At 40.2% G+C, this 18,210-nt stretch overlaps 1 protein-coding gene across 4 annotated transcripts in view; it reads left to right on the top strand.

The window, feature by feature from the left end:
- WDR93 (WD repeat domain 93) overlaps positions 1-18,210 on the top strand; it is a 52,714-nt gene that overhangs the window by 20,476 nt on the left and 14,028 nt on the right. For 2 of the 4 annotated variants that reach the window (XM_057719823.1, XM_057719821.1), the window contains exons 5-8: positions 377-455; positions 2,058-2,173; positions 4,149-4,187; positions 7,137-7,221. In XM_057719823.1, coding sequence (XP_057575806.1) covers positions 377-455; positions 2,058-2,173; positions 4,149-4,187; positions 7,137-7,221 — 319 coding nt within the window. Of the gene's footprint in view, positions 1-376; positions 456-1,413; positions 1,442-2,057; positions 2,174-4,148; positions 4,188-7,136; positions 7,222-12,643; positions 12,816-14,122; positions 14,194-14,743; positions 14,831-15,875; positions 15,996-16,303; positions 16,518-17,952; positions 18,017-18,210 lie in introns of those variants that run through there. The other 2 variants (XM_057719820.1, XM_057719824.1) reach the window with 2 other exon arrangements.

The raw sequence follows: 18,210 nt of genomic DNA, 5'->3' as shown, positions 1-18,210 counted from the left end.
GCCCAGAGTTTTGTGTCACTTAGAACTTGTTTCAATTTATTTTGAATAACTGAGTGCTGGCATAGGTCTGTAGGGTTTGCAAACCTGAGCAGGAGATCAGATAGTTTGAAATCACTATGAATCATCAGGAGTATTTAAGAAACCAGGAAATAAGTTCAAAACTCTTTAGAAAGAAAATTGAGTTCCACTTCTCTACTTACAATCTTGTCCAATTCCTGTACAAAAATGGAAAGTCTGAAGCAGTTTAAGGCATCTTTTTATGCCTCAAGTTTTAAAAGGATTTATGTTCCCTGGTGTGAACTACAAAAGGCCCTGAAATACATTCTCTTCTGTCATCAGGCCGAACTTACTCTATCAGCATCTCCCTTCTTTTCAGGATGATACCAGCAAGCAAACCACTTGTATAAAGATGGAGATTTCCAAAGGAGGGGACTTTGCAGCCTTCCTCCTACAAGGTAAGATTAACCAAAGGCTCTTAAGAAGATTCAGATTTGCAGTCTCTTCCAGATAATCACTTTTCCCCAAAACCTCTTATTTAGAAATAATTTACAGAAGAGTTGCAAAGATAGGACAGAGTTCCCTTATACCCTTCACCCAGTTTTCCTAATACCAACATTTAACATAACCATGGTACGTTTGTTAAAATTAAGCAAATAACATTGATATAATACTATTAACTACAGATTTTTTTTTCAGATTTTGCCAGTTTTTCTTCTAACTTTTTTGCTCCAAGGTGCAATCCAGGATCTCATATTGCATTTAGTCATTGTCATTTTAATCTACACCTATTTGTGATATCTTGGCCTTACCTTGTTTTTCATGACCTTGACACTTTTGAAGAGTACCAGTCAAATACTTTGTGCAATGTCCCTAAATTTCAGTTTGTCTGAATTTTTCCTCATGATTCAACCGGGGTTAAGGATTTGGGGGACGGTCCCACAGAAGACCTTTTTGTTGTATTATATCAGAGGGTATGTGATAGCACTACTGCTGATCAAAGAATTTTGAGATATATGTTGAAACCACCACAGTGATTGATAAACATTTGGGGGGAGGTACTTTGAGACTATGCAGATATCCTGTTTCTCCTTAAAGTTTTGCCCACCATTTTTAGCATTCAATGCTGGATCTTGCCTCTTGCAATTATTCCTGTGGCGATAGAACATATTTTATTCAAATGATTGTTAGCTTGATTTTTAACTTTTAAATATTTTGACATATGGTGTATGGGCCTCTATGTATATTCTTGCCCCAGACCCCTCAAATGTTACCTGCTGGAGGAAGAGACATATTTTACAGTGCTTTATGCATCAAAGGAAACTTTTATACTATCTGTAGTAGTTTCCTAGGGCTGTTGTAACAAAGTATCACAAACTGGGTGGCCTGAAATAACAGATATTTATTCTCTCACAGCTCTGGAGGCCAGAAGTCTGAAATCAAGGTATCTATATAGAATTCTTTTTTAAGGAAACATTAGCCAGAATTCCATCATAGGAAAGTAACCTTTCCCAGGTTGGCATGTATTCAGTATAGAAACTGAACATGTTTCTTTGACAAGATAAAGTCTCACAACCACCCCATGGGTTGTCATCTCCTCAAATATTGGTCAGAAGAATTCTCAGGGGCATCTCTCACAATTCTAACGCTTTCTCAGCCACACCCCTCTCAGTTATTGGTTCTATATATGCCACTTTCCTCTCCAAATGGGAATAGCTGTAAGACAAGACATCAGTGGAATTTACCATTTGGAACCTAGAAAACATGGGGACCAGGCAGCGTAGACAGTTTGGTTAAAAATTGTTACCTGAGCACTGTGAGGGTGAGAGGCCCATTTCCTTTAGAGGCAGTGGCCTGAGGAGAGGAGCTCTGCAGCTCTCCATGAGTGAGGACCGGCAATAATCATTGGCAAACTACATCTCCTTCCGTTTGTCAAAGTTGCTGTTCCATGGGTGCCCGCTGGTCTCTGTGCCAGAGGTTCTGAGAAGATGGGCCATTTCTCAGAGGAAACTTGTTGCCTGCTTGCGATTGCTTAATGGTTCCTCGGTTTCCCAATGCAGGAGCTGGGGATATTTGGCTGGATGTGTATAAATTGCCTAAGGAGGCTTGGCTCAAGGAAGTGGAGCACCCCCAACTCGCCATAAATCCAAAGAAAAAAGTCAGACAGCTGCAACTGGTAGGCAATATCCCTGTTTTCAACTGATATGTTTCTCCCTACCCTTGACCCACATCTAGCCTAATTCCTCCTTGCAATTTCAAGATGAAGGAGGCCTTCTGGAAGCCGTAAGAGAGGACAAGAGACACAGTGGCACGTGTCTCTCAAATCGATTTGCTTTGGTTAAAATAAGGTGTTAAAAAGCAGAGGTGCCATAAGTAGTGGGAATCCAGTAGCTCTCTCGTCTGGGAATTGCCTCTCCACCAAGACCACTCCCGGGCATTTCCCCGGAAGAGTCTTTTTTTTCTTTTGACTCTAATAGATATATATTTTTTCCCTCCTGGGCTGAAATATTCCTTTCATATCTCCCATTCCACTAGATTCTCCAGCTTATGGTATAAAGGGGTTCTAAATATACAGTAAGTCCCCTACATACAAACCTTCAAGTTGTGAACTTTCAAAGATGCAAACATGCATTCGCACGTCCATCATGTAAGTTAGTTCACGTGTCTGGCGTACATCGTCATGTGCCTGCATCCTCTACAGGTGGTTGTGCTTTTGTGTACTTTACAGTACTGTATAGAGTACAGTAGTACAGTATCTTTATTTCAAGCCCAGAATGTCCAAAAGTAAGTGTAAAAGCAGCAGTGATGCAGCTGGTGCTGTACTGTGCTTTTCAAGGTATTGTACTGTAAGATTAAAAATGTTTTTTTTTTTTTTTTTGTGTGTGCTTGTTTTTTTACATATTATTTGTGTGAAAAGTATTATAAACCTATTACAGTACAGTACTATATAGCCAGTTGTGTTAGTTGGGTACCTAAGCTAGCTTTGTTGCACTTATGAACAAATTGGACTTATGAACACGCTCTCAGAATGGAACTCGTTCGTATGTAGGAGACTCACTGTATAGGAATACATGTATTCTTCATATTATTCTTAGAAGGTAGGAACTCTGCCATTTCAGTTGAATTATATGTGATCCCGGGGCCTCGTGCCATCTCTTTAAAATACAGTTTTTTAGTAAATATTATTTTAAGACTTAATTTTCTCATCTATCTGATGTGCACTTATTATTTTTTTAATCAACAACAAATATTAATTGAGCATGCCTTTAAAACATATTGTATTAGGTGCTAAAGAATTAGTGAAATTATTAATATAGGAGACCAAGTTTGAGATTCACACTTGGTACGAGCTCATTGAGTGGCTGTGAATAAATGCCTTTTCTCTCCAGTGAATGGCTTCATAGCAGGGTGTGATTTTGTATCCCTGGAAGAGTTACTGGCCCAGAGACCTTCCTCCTCTAAACTCTTACAGAATGTATTCTTTAAACCTCTCTTTGACACCTCTTACATACTATCCGGTTGTGCATGAAAGTCCTTTTCTCCTAACTAGATGATAAATTTCTTGGTTAAGACCATACCTTCTGCTTCTTTTTATCAACCAACCCCGTGGTATCCTACTCAGTACCCAACAGATACATTTTTTAAGGGATTAATTTATTATCCAAGTGGGAAAAGCACCTTGGAATGGGGGTGGTTTCTCACCATAATTCACTGTTTCTATACACGGAGAAGCAATCCACTAATGCCAGTTACAGTGGTAATTTGTGTGCTAGGAATTGTATTTAGAGTTACTTCAATATAATTGTCAACATCACTGATATATTTTGCCGATCAGAAATATCCCCTTCAACTTAGATTTTTGTAATGGTCTCCTAACTGATCTCTTCCCCTCTACTCATATTTCCTCTTAATGTCATTAACGATTTCTTGTTTCCCCAAATATGTTTTAAGATCCGGGAGAACAGGGATCATGTGTTAAAACCCCACAGGCCAGAGGACCACACAAATATTGGTCCTCCATGTCTACGGGATGAGTTCACATCTCATGACAGTAATCGGTGGGGGGAGGAAAGAGCATCTCAAAAGAGTAAAGGAAGAAGGGAAACATATACCAAACCTATCATGAATTAATTTCTCATTTTTCTCCTCAGAACACTCTTGATCCCGTAACTGCAGATAATTTAGAAATGGTAAGAAACTTTAAAGAAAATCTCCAAAGAGATTTAAGTTGTACATTAGAAATGTTTGATTTGAAATTTACCTTAAATATCAAATATACTAATAAAATGTTCTACTAGGGCACTGTTCAGATTCTCTGTGATTTAATCTTGTGCCTCATTCCCTTGAAGATGGCCCCCTATCCTTGAGGATAACTGACCCGTGTCATTTGTTCAGAGATGGGTTTCCCTGAAGGTAAGGGAGGTTCAATTTCAGGGTCCCTCACTTGTATGGCCCCTTCCAAAGCAATGGGAGGGGCCCTAGCAGTGTGTTAACATGGCCACATACTTTTGTAAAATTGGAAAAAGTGACATGTTTTAACCATAATCACTTAAGACCATCATCTCTTCTCACTCAAACTTCCCCTCTGTCACAATTTCTCCCAAATTGAGTAGTATTAGGGTGGTCATGGGCATTTTGTGTTCCAAATTTTGTGTTTTCTTTCTTACAGAGACCCCTAAATCATATAAACCTCAGGCCCCGTGAAACCCAATTTGCCCCTGCCCAAGTAACAGCCCAATCCACCAAACTGAGATTTTTCTGGTTTTGGTTTTTTGGTTTTGTTTTGTTTTGATTTTACTGTTGGAGGTCATCTTTGTATTGAGATACCATAGAGAACAGAGTGGTTTCCCTGGAGCTTCCTGGCTCTCCCTCTGAGTCAGGGAGCACACCATGCTTTCCAGAGGCTTAGCTCTTGGGATTCAGGCCTATCAGGAGAGCAGTGGTGAACTTCCAAATAGAAGTCTCTCTCTAGAGCCTTTTCCTTTTTCCCTTTTAAAATTACATTATGTTTCAAATTATACAAATAATATGGGAACATGTCACTGTGGGAAAAGTCAAGTAATTCAGATAGAGCAGCCCTCTCCAGAGGCCATCACCATTATTAGCTTGGTGTGTGTTTTCTAGATCTTTAGTGCATATTTTTATTGTTACCAGTTTATTTTGAAAAATATAGTTTCATTTTATGGGAATTTTATTCTATATAAGTGGCATCATACTACATATATTTTCTTACAATCTTGCATTTTTATACTAATCAACTTATTGGCAAAGTTTTGCAAAGGATGTACTATAGTTATTTGGTTGTTTGTCCATTGATGATATTGAGGGTGTTCCCAACTTGTGGCTGTTATATACTACAACGAAAAGCTTTGTAAATTCTTCTTTGCATACCCGAGTGCTTCTGAAGGATATGCATGTTTTTAGTTTTAATATAGATACTGTTAAATTGTCCTCCAAAAATGGCATGACAATTTACATTTAATCAATATTTCTCCACAGCTTCACTAACCTTGATATTATTGATTGTTTTTGTGCAAACTGATGGAACAAAATGGCATCTCATGTTAATTTTCATTAATCTCCTCATATTTTTATTGGCTATTGAGGTTTTATCTTCTGTGAATTGCCTGTGAATTCTTTGCGCATTATTATATATTTTCTTCAAATCTGTTGTTTCCCTGTTTACTTTATGTGCTTTTTTGTTGTAAAGAAGTTTTAGATTTTTATATAGTCAGAATTTTTAATCTTTTCTTTATAGCCATTGCACTTAAGAAGGCTTTCTCTATCTCAAGGTTATAAATAAATTCTCCTGTGTTTTCTTCTAATACTGTCATAGTTTTTTTTGGGGGGGGGGACATTTCTCTCTTTTATACACATGAGAGTTTCTTTTGTGAATGGAGCAAGGAAGAGATCAACTTTTATCTATTTTTTTACAATAGCAATTGCCACACAAATATTTTTGAGTAATCCTTTTTTTCCCGTTTGTTTCCTCACCTTTACCATTCCTATGCATATTTCTACACTTTCTATCCTGTTCCATTAAAATATTTGTCTGCCTACATCAAGACCTTATGAACTTTGCAGCATGATATAGGCATTTTAGTGCTATAAACTTATATCTAAGTATTACTTTAGCTGCTTCCTTTAAATTTTGGTATGTTCTCATTTTTGAAAATACTTCAAAACACTTTCTGATTTGCCTTTTTATTTCTTTTTTGACCAATGGATTATTTAGAAGCATGTTATTTAGCGTCCAAATGCTTGAGATGTTCCAGACATCTTTCTTTTTCTCTCTTTTTTTTTTTTTTTTTTGGTTTCTAACTTAATTCCATTGTGATCAGAGAACATACTTCATATACTTTGAATCCTTTCAAATTTATTGACTCGTGTTATGCCTGGAATATGGTTTATCCTGGTAAGTGTCCTATGTGCACTTGAAAAGAACGTGTATTCTGTTGTTCAAATTATTCAAGTCTTCTATATCCTTACTGCTTTCCCTTCTGTATTCTTACCATATTCTTACCGACTTCCTGTCTACTTATTCTGTTAATTACTGAGAGAAGAGTGTTGAAATCTATGAGATTGTAGATTTATTTATTTCTGCTTTCACACCTAAGAATTTTTGCTTCATGTATTTTGAAGCTCTGTTATTAGGTGCATAAACATTTAGAAATTTATGTCCCCTTGAGAATTGACTATTTTATCATTATTCAATGACTCTTTGACCCCTGGTAATATTCTTTGCTCTAAAATCTATTATGTCTGATATTAATACAGCCACTCCAGCTTTCTTTTCATTAGTTTACAAGATGTATCTTTTCTCAGTACTTTTACTCTTAATATATTAGTGTCTTTGTATTTAAAATGAGTTTCTTTTTGACAGCATATCGTTGAGTCTTGCCTTTTTATACAATCTGTCAATCTCTACCTTTTAATTCGGATGTTTAGGCCATTTATATTTAATGTAATTATTGATATGTTTAGGTTTAAATCTACCACTTTGCTATTTACTGTCTATTTGTCCCACTGTTTTTCTTCCTTATTTCTCTTTTTCTGCCTTCTTTTGAAATGAGTGTTTTTTAATGATTCTGTTTTATTTCCTTTGTTGGCTTATTAGCTGTGCCTTTTCCTTATTGTAGGATATAAACATTTCATTTAGAGGAGATGTTAAGTTGAGTCTTCCAGTTTACATAATGAAAATCAAACCACCCAAACCAATTGCAGGTAGGTGTAACTCAATGAAAACTCTCTTTCCTTTTGCCATTAATTTCTTAGTTTTTTTCCTTTCTCTGCCTTTCTCCACATTTCCCATCTTTCCCATTTATTAGCAGCAATATCTAATTTACAAGTATAGTTGTAAAGACAATTTTTTAATTCTTAAGCTCTGGGACCTAAAGATTAAAAATATAAATGTAACAGGGATACAGTTAACTAACAGAATTGGGATATCAGGAAAGAGACATCTTTCCCAAGTGCTAGTGGAGTTCATTCATTCCTACATTCCTGTGTTAGTTCATTCATCAGTGCCAATACTACACCAAGCACAAAGATGAGTAAGACATACCTCCTGTGCTCTGAAAGCTGCTGGTGTAGCAAGAGAGAATAGGAGGAAACCACTGTAGTAGGACATGATAAGTGCAGCAATGGGGAACATCCAGAACCATGAAAACATAGAGGAAGGAGGAACTAACTCTGCCCAGAGAATAGGTGGAGGTTTTATCAGAAGAAGGGACATTTGGGAAGGTTTTGCAGAATAAGTGGGAGTTGGTTAAGAGGAGCAGAGGGGAAGTCAACTGTAGACAGAGGACGTAGAGTCCATCCTCTCAATAGTCACACATGACCTCAAAGGTATACCTATAAGAATATTCACTGCAGTGCTGTTTATAGAGGCAAAAGACTGGTTAGATAAATCTGGTACACTCAGAATACTTTACAACCATTAAAAACACAGAGAGAAATGCAAAACACCAAGAATAGCCAATTCACTCTTATACAAGAACATGGTGATATGATTTGCTACATCAGGATTTATTATAAAGCCACAACAATTAAGACAAGGTAGAAAAAGAGATGAGTGAATAATAGAAATATATATATAATACAGAAATATTAATAGATAGAAGTAGTAAATAGAATATAGTAGATAGAAAAATAGATGAATAAAACAGGATAGAAAGGTCAGGGCAGACTTAGGCATAAATGGACACAATACCTGATGGAGGTGGCACTACAGAGCAGTGAATGGTCATTTCAGTAAGTGGTGCTGGCTGTCCATATGGAAACAAGAGTGAAACTTGACCCCTGCCTCAAATGATATACAAAATTAAATTCCAGATGAACCATAGAATTAAATATGAAAGACAAAGCAATAAAACTTTCAGAAAATTATATAAGACAGTATCTTTATGACCTCTGGGTAGGGAAAGACTTTTTAAACAAAACACAAAAAGTACGTATAATAAAAGAAAAGTTGATAAGTTGACTACATTAAAATTAAGGACTTCTAATCATCCAAAGACATCATTAAGAGCAAGTCATATTAAGAGATGATATTTGCAAAACACAAAAAACTTATAAATGGTCCATATCCAGACTATATAAAGAATTCCTACAAATTGTTAGGAAAAAGATAATTCAGTATAAAACAGGCAAGAGATTATTCAAATGGCCAATAAACATATAAAAAGGTGCTCATAATAATTAGTTATCAGGGAAATGCAAATTAAAACCATAAATGAGATACCATTCCACACCCACCAGGATGGCTAAAATTAAACAATATTGATCATACTAAGTTGGTGAGGATGTGGACTAATCAGACCTCCCATACATTACAGTTAGCAATGAAAATCAGTACAACCACCTTGCAAAACAGTTTCATAATCTAAACTGTTAGTATCTAGTAACAGTATTTAGTATCTAGTAATGTTGAAGATGTTATATTCTGTGACCCAGCATTTACACTCCTAGGTAAGGTGACCAAGCATATCAGTTTGCCTGGGATTAAGGGGTTTCCTGGGATGTCGGACTTCTGATGCTAAAACTAGGAAACTCCTGCACAAACCAGAATGAATTGGTCACCCTACTTCTAGGTGTATACCTTACAGGCTTGCAAGTAAATGCATACCAGGAAGCATGTATAAGAATAACAATGACATGATTTCCAGTAGCCCCAAACCATGAAACAACTGAAACATCCATCAACAAAAGAACAGATAAATAAACTTTAGTATATTCACTCAGTGGAATACTATACAACAATGAAAAGGAAGAAACTAGAGCTATACACGACAAAATGGATAAATCTCATAAACGATATTAAGCAAAAGAGGGCACATATATAGAGTTAACCCTGTGTAATTCCACTGTGTACAGCTTAAAATCAGGTAAAACAAAGCTGTAGTGTTTAGATGCATATTTAGGTAGCAAAAAGTAAAGTAAATGTCATGAAGTGATTACATAAAAGCGAAGAGAATGGTTGCCGCTCTTCCCAGGGGGTTATGACTGGAGAGGGGCCCTTGGGAAGCTTTTAAGGGAGAGGTGATAATCTGTTTCTTGACCTCAGTAGAAACAGGTGTTTGCTTTATAGTTTATTAAGATATATTTTTATGCTCTTTTCTAAATGTGTTATATTTCACAAGAAAAAGGTTTAATGAAAATAAGCAACAACAATGAAAAAGATCTATAATACTGAAATGAAGAGATCTCCCAAGATTTGTTAAGTCAAAATGCAAGGGGACTAGTATATGACAGCAATTTTCAAACTTTAGCTGGATCAGACTCACTTGGAGGACTGGTTAAAACCCAATGCTGGGCCCCACCCACAGTTTCTGTTTCAGTAGGTCTGGGGTGGGCCTTGAGAACCTTCATTTCTAACCCTGCCAGATCCCTACTGACCGTGTTTTGAGAACTGCTAGTTGATATATGCTATCATTTGTTTATAAAATATATACAAATATACATGTAATACATATAATAATATAATACTATATATATTATATAATGTAATAATATGCTGTCATCTAGAAAGGGCCTCTTTCTAGAAAGTTATACAAGAAACTGATAACAATGGTTGCCTCTGGGGAAGGAGACCTGGGGCAGAGTGAGAACCCCTGGGCAACTTGAGGGATCTGGGCACCTTCAAGAGAAGAGTTCTGGCAACAAAAAGAATAAAATACCTAGGAATAAGCCTGCCTAAGGAGGCAAAAGACCTGTATGCAGAAAACTATAAGACACTGATGAAAGAAATCAAAGATGATACAAACAGATGGAGGTACATACCATGTTCTTGGGTTGGAAGAATTAATATTGTGAAAATGACTGTATTACCCAAAACAATTTACAGATTCAACGCAATCCCTATCAAATTACCAATGGCATTTTTCACAGAATTAGAACAAGAAATTTTATGATTTGTATGGAAATGCAAATAACCTTGAGTAGCCAAAGCAATCTTGAGAAGGAAAGATGGAGCTGGAGGAATCAGAATCCCTGACTTCAAACTATACTACAAGCCTACAGTGATCAAGACAGTATGGTATTGGCACAAAAACAGAAATACTGATCAATGGAACAGAATAGAGAGGCCAGAGATAAACCCACACACATACAGGCACCTTATCTTTGACAAAGGAGGCAAGAATATACAATGGAGAAAAGATAGCCTCTTCAATAAGTGGTGCTGGGAAAATTGGACAGTTACATGTAAAAGAATGAAATTTAGAACACTTCCTAACACCATACACAAAAATAAACTCAAAATGGATTAAAGACCTCAATGTAAGGCCAGACACTATAAAACTCCTAGAGGAAAACATAGGCAGAACACTCTATGACATAAACCAAAGCAAGATCCTTTTTGACCCACTGCCTAGAGTAATGGAAATAAAATCAAAAATAAACAAATGGGACCTAATGAAACTTAAAAGCTTTTGCACAGCAAAAGAAACCATAAACAAGACAGGAAGACAACCCTCAGAATGGGAGAAAATATTTGCCAACGAAGCAACTGACAAAGGATTAATCTCCAAAATATACAAGCAGCTCATGCAGCTCAATATCAAAAAAGCAAATAACCCAATCCAAAAATGGGCAGAAGACCTAAATAGACATTCCTCCAAAGAAGACACACAGATGGCTAACAAACACATGAAAAGATGCTCAACATCACTAATCATTAGAGAAATGCAAGTCAAAACCACAGTGAGGTATCACCTCACACCAGTCAGAATGGCCATCATCAAAAAAATCTAAAAACAATAAATGCTGGAGAGGGTGTGGAGAAAAGGGCACCCTCCTGCACTGTTGGTGGAAATGTAAATTGGCACAGCCACTATGGAAAACAGTATGGAGGTTCCTTAAAAAACTAAAAATAGAACTATCATATGACCCAGCAATCCCACTACTGGGCATATACCCTGAGAAAACCATAATTCAAAAAGATACATGTACCACAATGTTCATTGCAGCACTATTTACAGTAGCCAGGACATGGAAGCAACCTAAATGCCCATCAACAGATGAATGGATAAAGAAGATGTGGCACATATATACAATGAAATATTACTCAGCCATAAAAAGGAATGAAATTGAATTGTTTGTAGTGAGGTGGATGGACCTAGTCTGCCATACAGAGTGAAGTAAATCAGAAAGAGAAAAACAAATACCGTATGCTAACTCATATATATGGAATCTAAAAAAAATGGTACTGATGAACCCAGTGACAGGGCAAGAATAAAGATGCAGATGTAGAGAACGGACTTAAGGACACAGGGTGGGGGGTGAAGGGGAAGCTGGGACGAAGTGAGAGAGCAGCAGTGACATATATACACTACCAACTGTAAAATAGATAGCTAGTGGGAAGCTGCTGCATAACACAGGGAGATCAGCTCGATGATGGGTGATGACTTAGAGGGCTGAAATAGGGAGGGTGGGAAGGAGTTGCAGGATGGAAGGGATATGGGGATATATGTATAAATACAGCTAATTCACTTTGTTGTACAGCAAAAACTGGCACAATATAAAGGAATTATATTCCAATAAAAAGCTTTAAAAAAAAGAAAAGAATGGTTCTGAAGGTTAGGGTGTGAACCCAGAAAACAAATCACCGAGTTTTACTGTGGATTTAGGAGCAGATGAAAAAGAGGGAAATGAAAGGTTATTGGGAAGGAGAGTGATAAGAAAAGTGATTTCAGAGAAAGGAGATTTTTTTAAAGGAAGGTAGTTGGATAAATGTAAGCACAGGAGGAGGCTGGGGCTGTGGGATGTGGGTCCTCAGCAGTGGCTGAATAGCGCGAGTAACTGGCAGGTTTGGGGCCTTGCTGAGCTGCAGAGACAGCAACAGTGATCTAAGATCTCTAGAAACACGGTGAACACTTCCTTGGCCTCTGGAGATTCTGCAGTCTGGAAACAGTAAATGACAGCGTGATGGAGATGGGAAGTGGGAGGAGGGAGAGCAGCTGCCCTTTGCCTGTGCTCCATGAGCCGGTGGAGTAGGAGAGAGGCCAGGGAGAAGACTGGGCAAAGCAAGAACAGATTTCTGAGGATGAGGGATTCTGCAGGAAACTGGGAAGCATGGAGGAGGAGGGGGAAATCAGGAAGGAGAAAGTCAGGTGGTTTGACCAATTCTGGAATGTTTTCAACCTAGGTACCACATTTAAAAGCCCGCTGGAAGTCTTTGCAAAGATAGAGGACTGCTGCGGGCTGGGCTCTGGGCAGAATCACTTCATCAAGGACAGTCAGTGGGAGCAGCAGGCGGCAATCTTCAACACCACCTTCAAGAAGTACCTAGATAGGGAGTGGGAGGAGGAGCCGCTCAGGTGAGCCATGAAGGGGGCCCAGAACGCCTCCTCCCTGGAGCTTCTCCTCTCTGGGCACACGCAGGAATCAACCCAAGGACCAGAATTAATTTGAGTTCTCAAAACTCTTGATGGTTTAGGGGACTTTTCCGAGAACTTCAGAAAAATCTTTTGAAAAACTGTATGGATTGTTTAAATATAGTTAGAAAAAAGGCTAATAACAGATTTTAAAGAAGCAGAAAACATCTATGGAGATAAGAAGTAGAATTTATTTTAGATTTAAAATTTTGTTGTTGTTGGCTGTGTTGCATGGCCTGCAGAATCTCAGTTCCCCAACCAGAGACTGAACCCAGCACCACAGCCATGAAAGCCTGGAATCCTAACCGCTAGGCGACCAGGGACCTCCCTATTTTATAATTTTTGTATGATAACATCTCTTTAAAAAATTGTTTTCCTGATTATTGAGATAACACAGATGATCCTAAAGAGGGAAATAAAAGTCACCACTATTAACATTTTTCTCCATTTCCATCCAGTCTTTCTAAATGTAATATATTAATGTGTAATTATGAAAACGCATTACTTCCTAATCTCAGTCAGCAGGTAGGCCTCAGCAATTGCAAAAACTGAGCCCAAGTCCCTGAAGGGTCCGGTGGAGCAGGTTCAGCAACCAGCTCTCCTCACAGCTATTGTGGGTCCCAGGAATGTTCTTGCTTCACATGCGAAGTGAAACCTCTCATCTTGCTTGTCAAGTGGACCTTGAATTTTCTCACTTCACACAAAATCCCAGGGCTAAGCCTTAACAGAAACTACCTGAGGCCTGAACTGGAACCCAGCAAGGTTCAGTGCCGTGCTGCTCAGCGAGGTATTTAGGAATTTTCAGGCCGGTCACTAACCCACTGGTAACTGTCCATAGTGGGAGTATTTATACCACAAAAAGCTACAAACCCTAAACCCTATAAATCAGGAAATCAGGGCTTTTTTTTTTTAAAGAGTGCCAGCTTGTCAGTACAGCTACTGGTTGTATTGCTCCCAGGATAGGAACATTTATGCACTTCACCCAAGTCTGGCATTAAGGGATCTTCCCTGAGGACAGAGATGGTTCTGCCCATGCTGGGGGCTGTTCCTGACCTGGGAGTAACTCCCACCGCTCTGCCTGCCCTGCCCCCACCAGGACCAGCACATACAATGTGATTTGTCTCATGGCCCTGAACTCCTGGGAAGGTTCATCCAAACTACCCATTTCTGGTCTTACTACCAAGACTCTCAGCCTCTCTCCTTACCAAGGAGTCTGCCATGGCTCTGACCTTTGTCTCTTTCTTTCCCAGTATGGCCACATTCCACTTCCTCCTTCCTAGCTGCATAACTGCAATGCCAGCGGAAGTCAAGAGCCCCCCAGGTAAACAAACATGAAGCAGGTGGTCACCTTGGGGGAATGCTCAGCAAGCCCCCCTAGAGAGGCTCTGCACAGCACACCTGGCCTGCTGGCAAAGTCGGTTGCCCACTGCAGCTTAATGGTTTCTGGTGGGACCTGCGGCTCCCGAGGCCAGACTCCCTGATATGGAAGCTGGCGTGGTCTGCAGGGAGTGAGCTGCCACAGAGGACAGTGTGTACACATGTCCCACCAGGCTGCTTCTGGATATGAATTTCTTTTGTAGAAAATGTTAGTTAAAACACTGACAGCCAGGTGAACATGAATTATCTAGAAGGTGTGAAAGCGTCTGAGGGGAAGTAGTGACCGTCCTCCCTGCACAGGAACACGAGCTGGCCCTAGGAACAGCCCTCCTGGGGGGTGCCCAGCCCCCCATCTGGAAGCTCACCCTTCAGTTGGATGCTGCCCATTGGAATGAACCCCTTCAAACTGACTTCCTCTTGGGCAAACCCCTTCACACAAACCGAAGGCCACCCAGACTCCTTACGTGATGCCCTTTTCCTCTTTTCTTTCCCAGGGGTAGCCTCTGTCCTTGGTGTACACTGGACTGGAAGTCACAACTTCTTCCTCTATTCACTTAACCGAACGCTGAAGGATAAATCTGGTACTTTACTGCTGAGATGGGAGTGGCCTAAGCTCAGGACTCTCAGAACATGTCCATCTACAGCTTAGCTGAAAGCATGTGACTGACACAGCAGCGTGGCTTTAGGGGACCAGAGCTGTGCAGGCAGAGTGGGTGGCTCGGCGGCTGTGGTGTGACCCCCAAGGCTGTCTCTTAACTGTCATGTTGCTTAAAGATGACAAGCCCATAGGGACAGAGCCCCATTAGGTCCACAGGGCTCCTTAGGCAATGAAGGTAAAAAGAAGGTGGGTTTGGCACCAGAGGGCCCATCCCAGCACAACTGTCTGTGAACTGTGTAGCCTCAGGCCAGTCACTTCACGCCCCAATCCCGTTTTCTCATCCAAAACAGAAAACTATTCAATCATACCATCATTATCTACTGCACACATTTGTTGTAAATAGCAAAATCCAGAGTTTCTGTATGTGAAATCTCTTTGCAATTGAAAGGCACTTGGGAAAAATGGGTGGTGGTTGTTTGTTTTTTATAAACTCATGGAGGCAGTTACCTAAGCAAGTTCACTTTGTGAGAATGCCTTGAGCTCACACTATGTTATACTTCAGAGTTATACCTCAGAAGTAATGTTTAAAAATTCACAAAGGAAGAATTTCTTTCCTTCCATCCCTCTCCCAGGCAACTTGGCTTCTAATCTCAGCTTCTGTACTGACTGATTTATGTGACCTTGGGCAAGTCACTTTCTTCTTGGCCTCAGTCTCCTCATCTGTAAAACGGGGGCACTAATAGAACCCACCTCATAAGATCCTTGTGAGAATTAAATGAAATGATGCATTAAAGGGCTCACTGGGTGGTTAGCACCTAGTAAGTACTCATTCAATATTAGCTGTAGTATAATAATGGTGTAACTTGTTATATATATTATCCTGAGGAAGGGGATAGCATTACACAGAGAGGACAGAGATGGTGAGTCCAGACAGGCAGACTAGTCTGGGTCTCAGGTTGTCCAGGAGGAGGTGATGGGTGGGGGCAGGGTCCGGAGAGGCAGCCTGGTGAGTGATGTCCTCCCCATAGACCCCGAGAGCGTGTGGCCCTGTGCTGCACCCATTACAGTGTCTCAGCTCAGCTGCTGCTGCTCCTACCTGGTGCTGGCCTGCGAGGATGGTGTGCTCACGCTGTGGGACTTGGCCGAAGGTGAGCCTCACCACTAACACGACTGTCCCTCTGATACACACCTCGATGGCTATAGTCAGTACCTAGCTGGGTTGTAGCTTCCGTCCATCCCCTCCATGGGTTTGGTTCCCCCAAATACTTAGAAGGGGCCCCCCGAAGGGGGCTCCCCTCTCCCCTTGGGCACTGGGGTTTACTGCCTTCACTCTAGGGGTGCTCATTGCTTGGTTTTGCCCTCACGTCCCTCACACTCTTGCTGGTCACAGACCCTGCGCCCATGGCTGCCTCCTCTGCCCCCTTTGCTGACCTGCTTGTGCCATTACTTTCTTCAGGACGCTCTCTTGGGGTCATCGCTCTTCCTGAAAGATGTTTCTGCCAAAGCATTCACTTCCTGAAATACTTCTTAGTCCACAAAGGACAGAACATGTATCCCGAGGGTCTGGTAAAATCCCAAATGAAATGTGTGGTGCTATGTACAGATGCTTCTCTCCATCTGGTGGCAGCCACGGGAACCCAAAGACCCACCCTCAGTGTGCTGGTGGAGAGGTCAGTGGCTTGAGGGCAGGCGTGGTATGTGACCTGCCAGACAGATGACACTTTAATAGTAAAAAACTGACAATCTCTCAGCCGAGAGTCCACTTTCCCTCTAGTCATCACTTTACTGGTGAGCTTCTCAAGATCACCAATGTCTTTTACATGTGGGTATCTATCATCTATCTATCTATCATCTATCTATCCATCCATCCACAAAAGTTTTATATATATAAATTGTATGATGGCACAAATGACATCTTACATATCCCACATGACCAAGAAGAGGGTCATTTCTGCTAAAATAGTTTTTTTTTTATCAGTTTCTCCAAGGGTCTCTCTCTCTTTTAAATTGTGAAATATTTTATGCACGCCAGTGATCTGTACAGTGTGTGTGAGGGGGTGTATTTAGCATACGTACAGAGAGGGGAGTGGCAACTCTGCTGTACCCATCACCGAGCTTAAGAAACAGATCATCTCCAATTCAGTTAAGGCTCTCTGTGTGTTTCTCCGTGTTCACATCCTTCTCTCTCCTCCTCCAAGGTAACCACCTTCTAATTATCTGTTGCTGCATATAACAAACCACTCCACAGCTTAATGGCTTAAGAAAACAGTCAGCATTTAGCTTCTGATGCTGTAGGTCAGCACTATGGGGTGGTCTTGCCTTGGCTGTCACAGGTGCCTGTGGGCAGCTGGCAGCGCAGCTAGGGGCTGGATGTCCTGGCCTCACTCACATACCAGGCAGTTGGCAGCTGTTGGCCAGGGCACTCCTTGCAGCCTCTCCTGCAGGCTCTCTCAGGCTCCGTCAACTGGTAGCCTGAGGGCTCCCAGCAGCCAGTGAGGTTCACTAATGCTTTCCAAGCCTCTGCTTCTGTTACATTGGACAAAGCATGTCATCTGGCCACACCCACATTTAAGCAGTAGAAAAAGAGACTCCCCTTTTTTAATGGGAGTTACTGCCAAATATTATGTCAACTTTTTTTTTCCAATCTACTACATTGTTTTCCTAAATTCATCATTTCTTTGTTTCCCTTTAAGAATTAACCACATCCATATGACTGTATCTCCAAGCAATATATTGTTTAGCTGTGTATATTGTAGGGAACTTGTAAATGGAATCATATTCTGTACATTCTCCTGTTTTTCAATGCTATTTATTCTGTAACTTGCTTTGTGATATTGTTCCTGAGAGTTGTACATGTTGTATGCAGCTCCAGCTCTTTTATTTTCGTTGCTATATTGTATCCCATTGTATAATGTAACAAAATTACTTAAGCATTCCCCTACCAACGGATAGTTAGATTGTTCCCAGTTTTCGCTACTGTGAACATCTCTGATATACCTCCTGATGCTTATAGATAAGAATTTCTCCAGGATATATGCCTAGGAGAGGATAGCAAAACTTGAAAACCCTTCAAGTCTGGATGCCTGTGTGTCTTGTTTCCTATAGGCCTGTGAAGCACCTTGATGAAGCCATCTATGCAGTGGCCCCTGTCCAAGCCTTACCTGGCATGGTAGGTTCCTCAGGCCCCTCACTCCTCTTTAGTGAATGTGTTCATTGTTCCTTCCAAACATACTGGGTTGGCCTAAAAGGTGGTTTGAGTTTTTCTGTAAGATGTTACAGAAAAACGTGAACCACCTTTTTGGCCAACCCAATATTTGTTGAAGGTATATCATGTGCTGGGCACTAGACTAGCTTTGGGCACAG

This window comes from Hippopotamus amphibius, chromosome 2 (assembly GCF_030028045.1).
Source record: "Hippopotamus amphibius kiboko isolate mHipAmp2 chromosome 2, mHipAmp2.hap2, whole genome shotgun sequence".
NCBI lineage: Eukaryota > Metazoa > Chordata > Mammalia > Artiodactyla > Hippopotamidae > Hippopotamus > Hippopotamus amphibius.
Note: the sequence above shows the minus strand (reverse complement) of the source record. Positions and strands in the feature narration are given on the sequence as shown.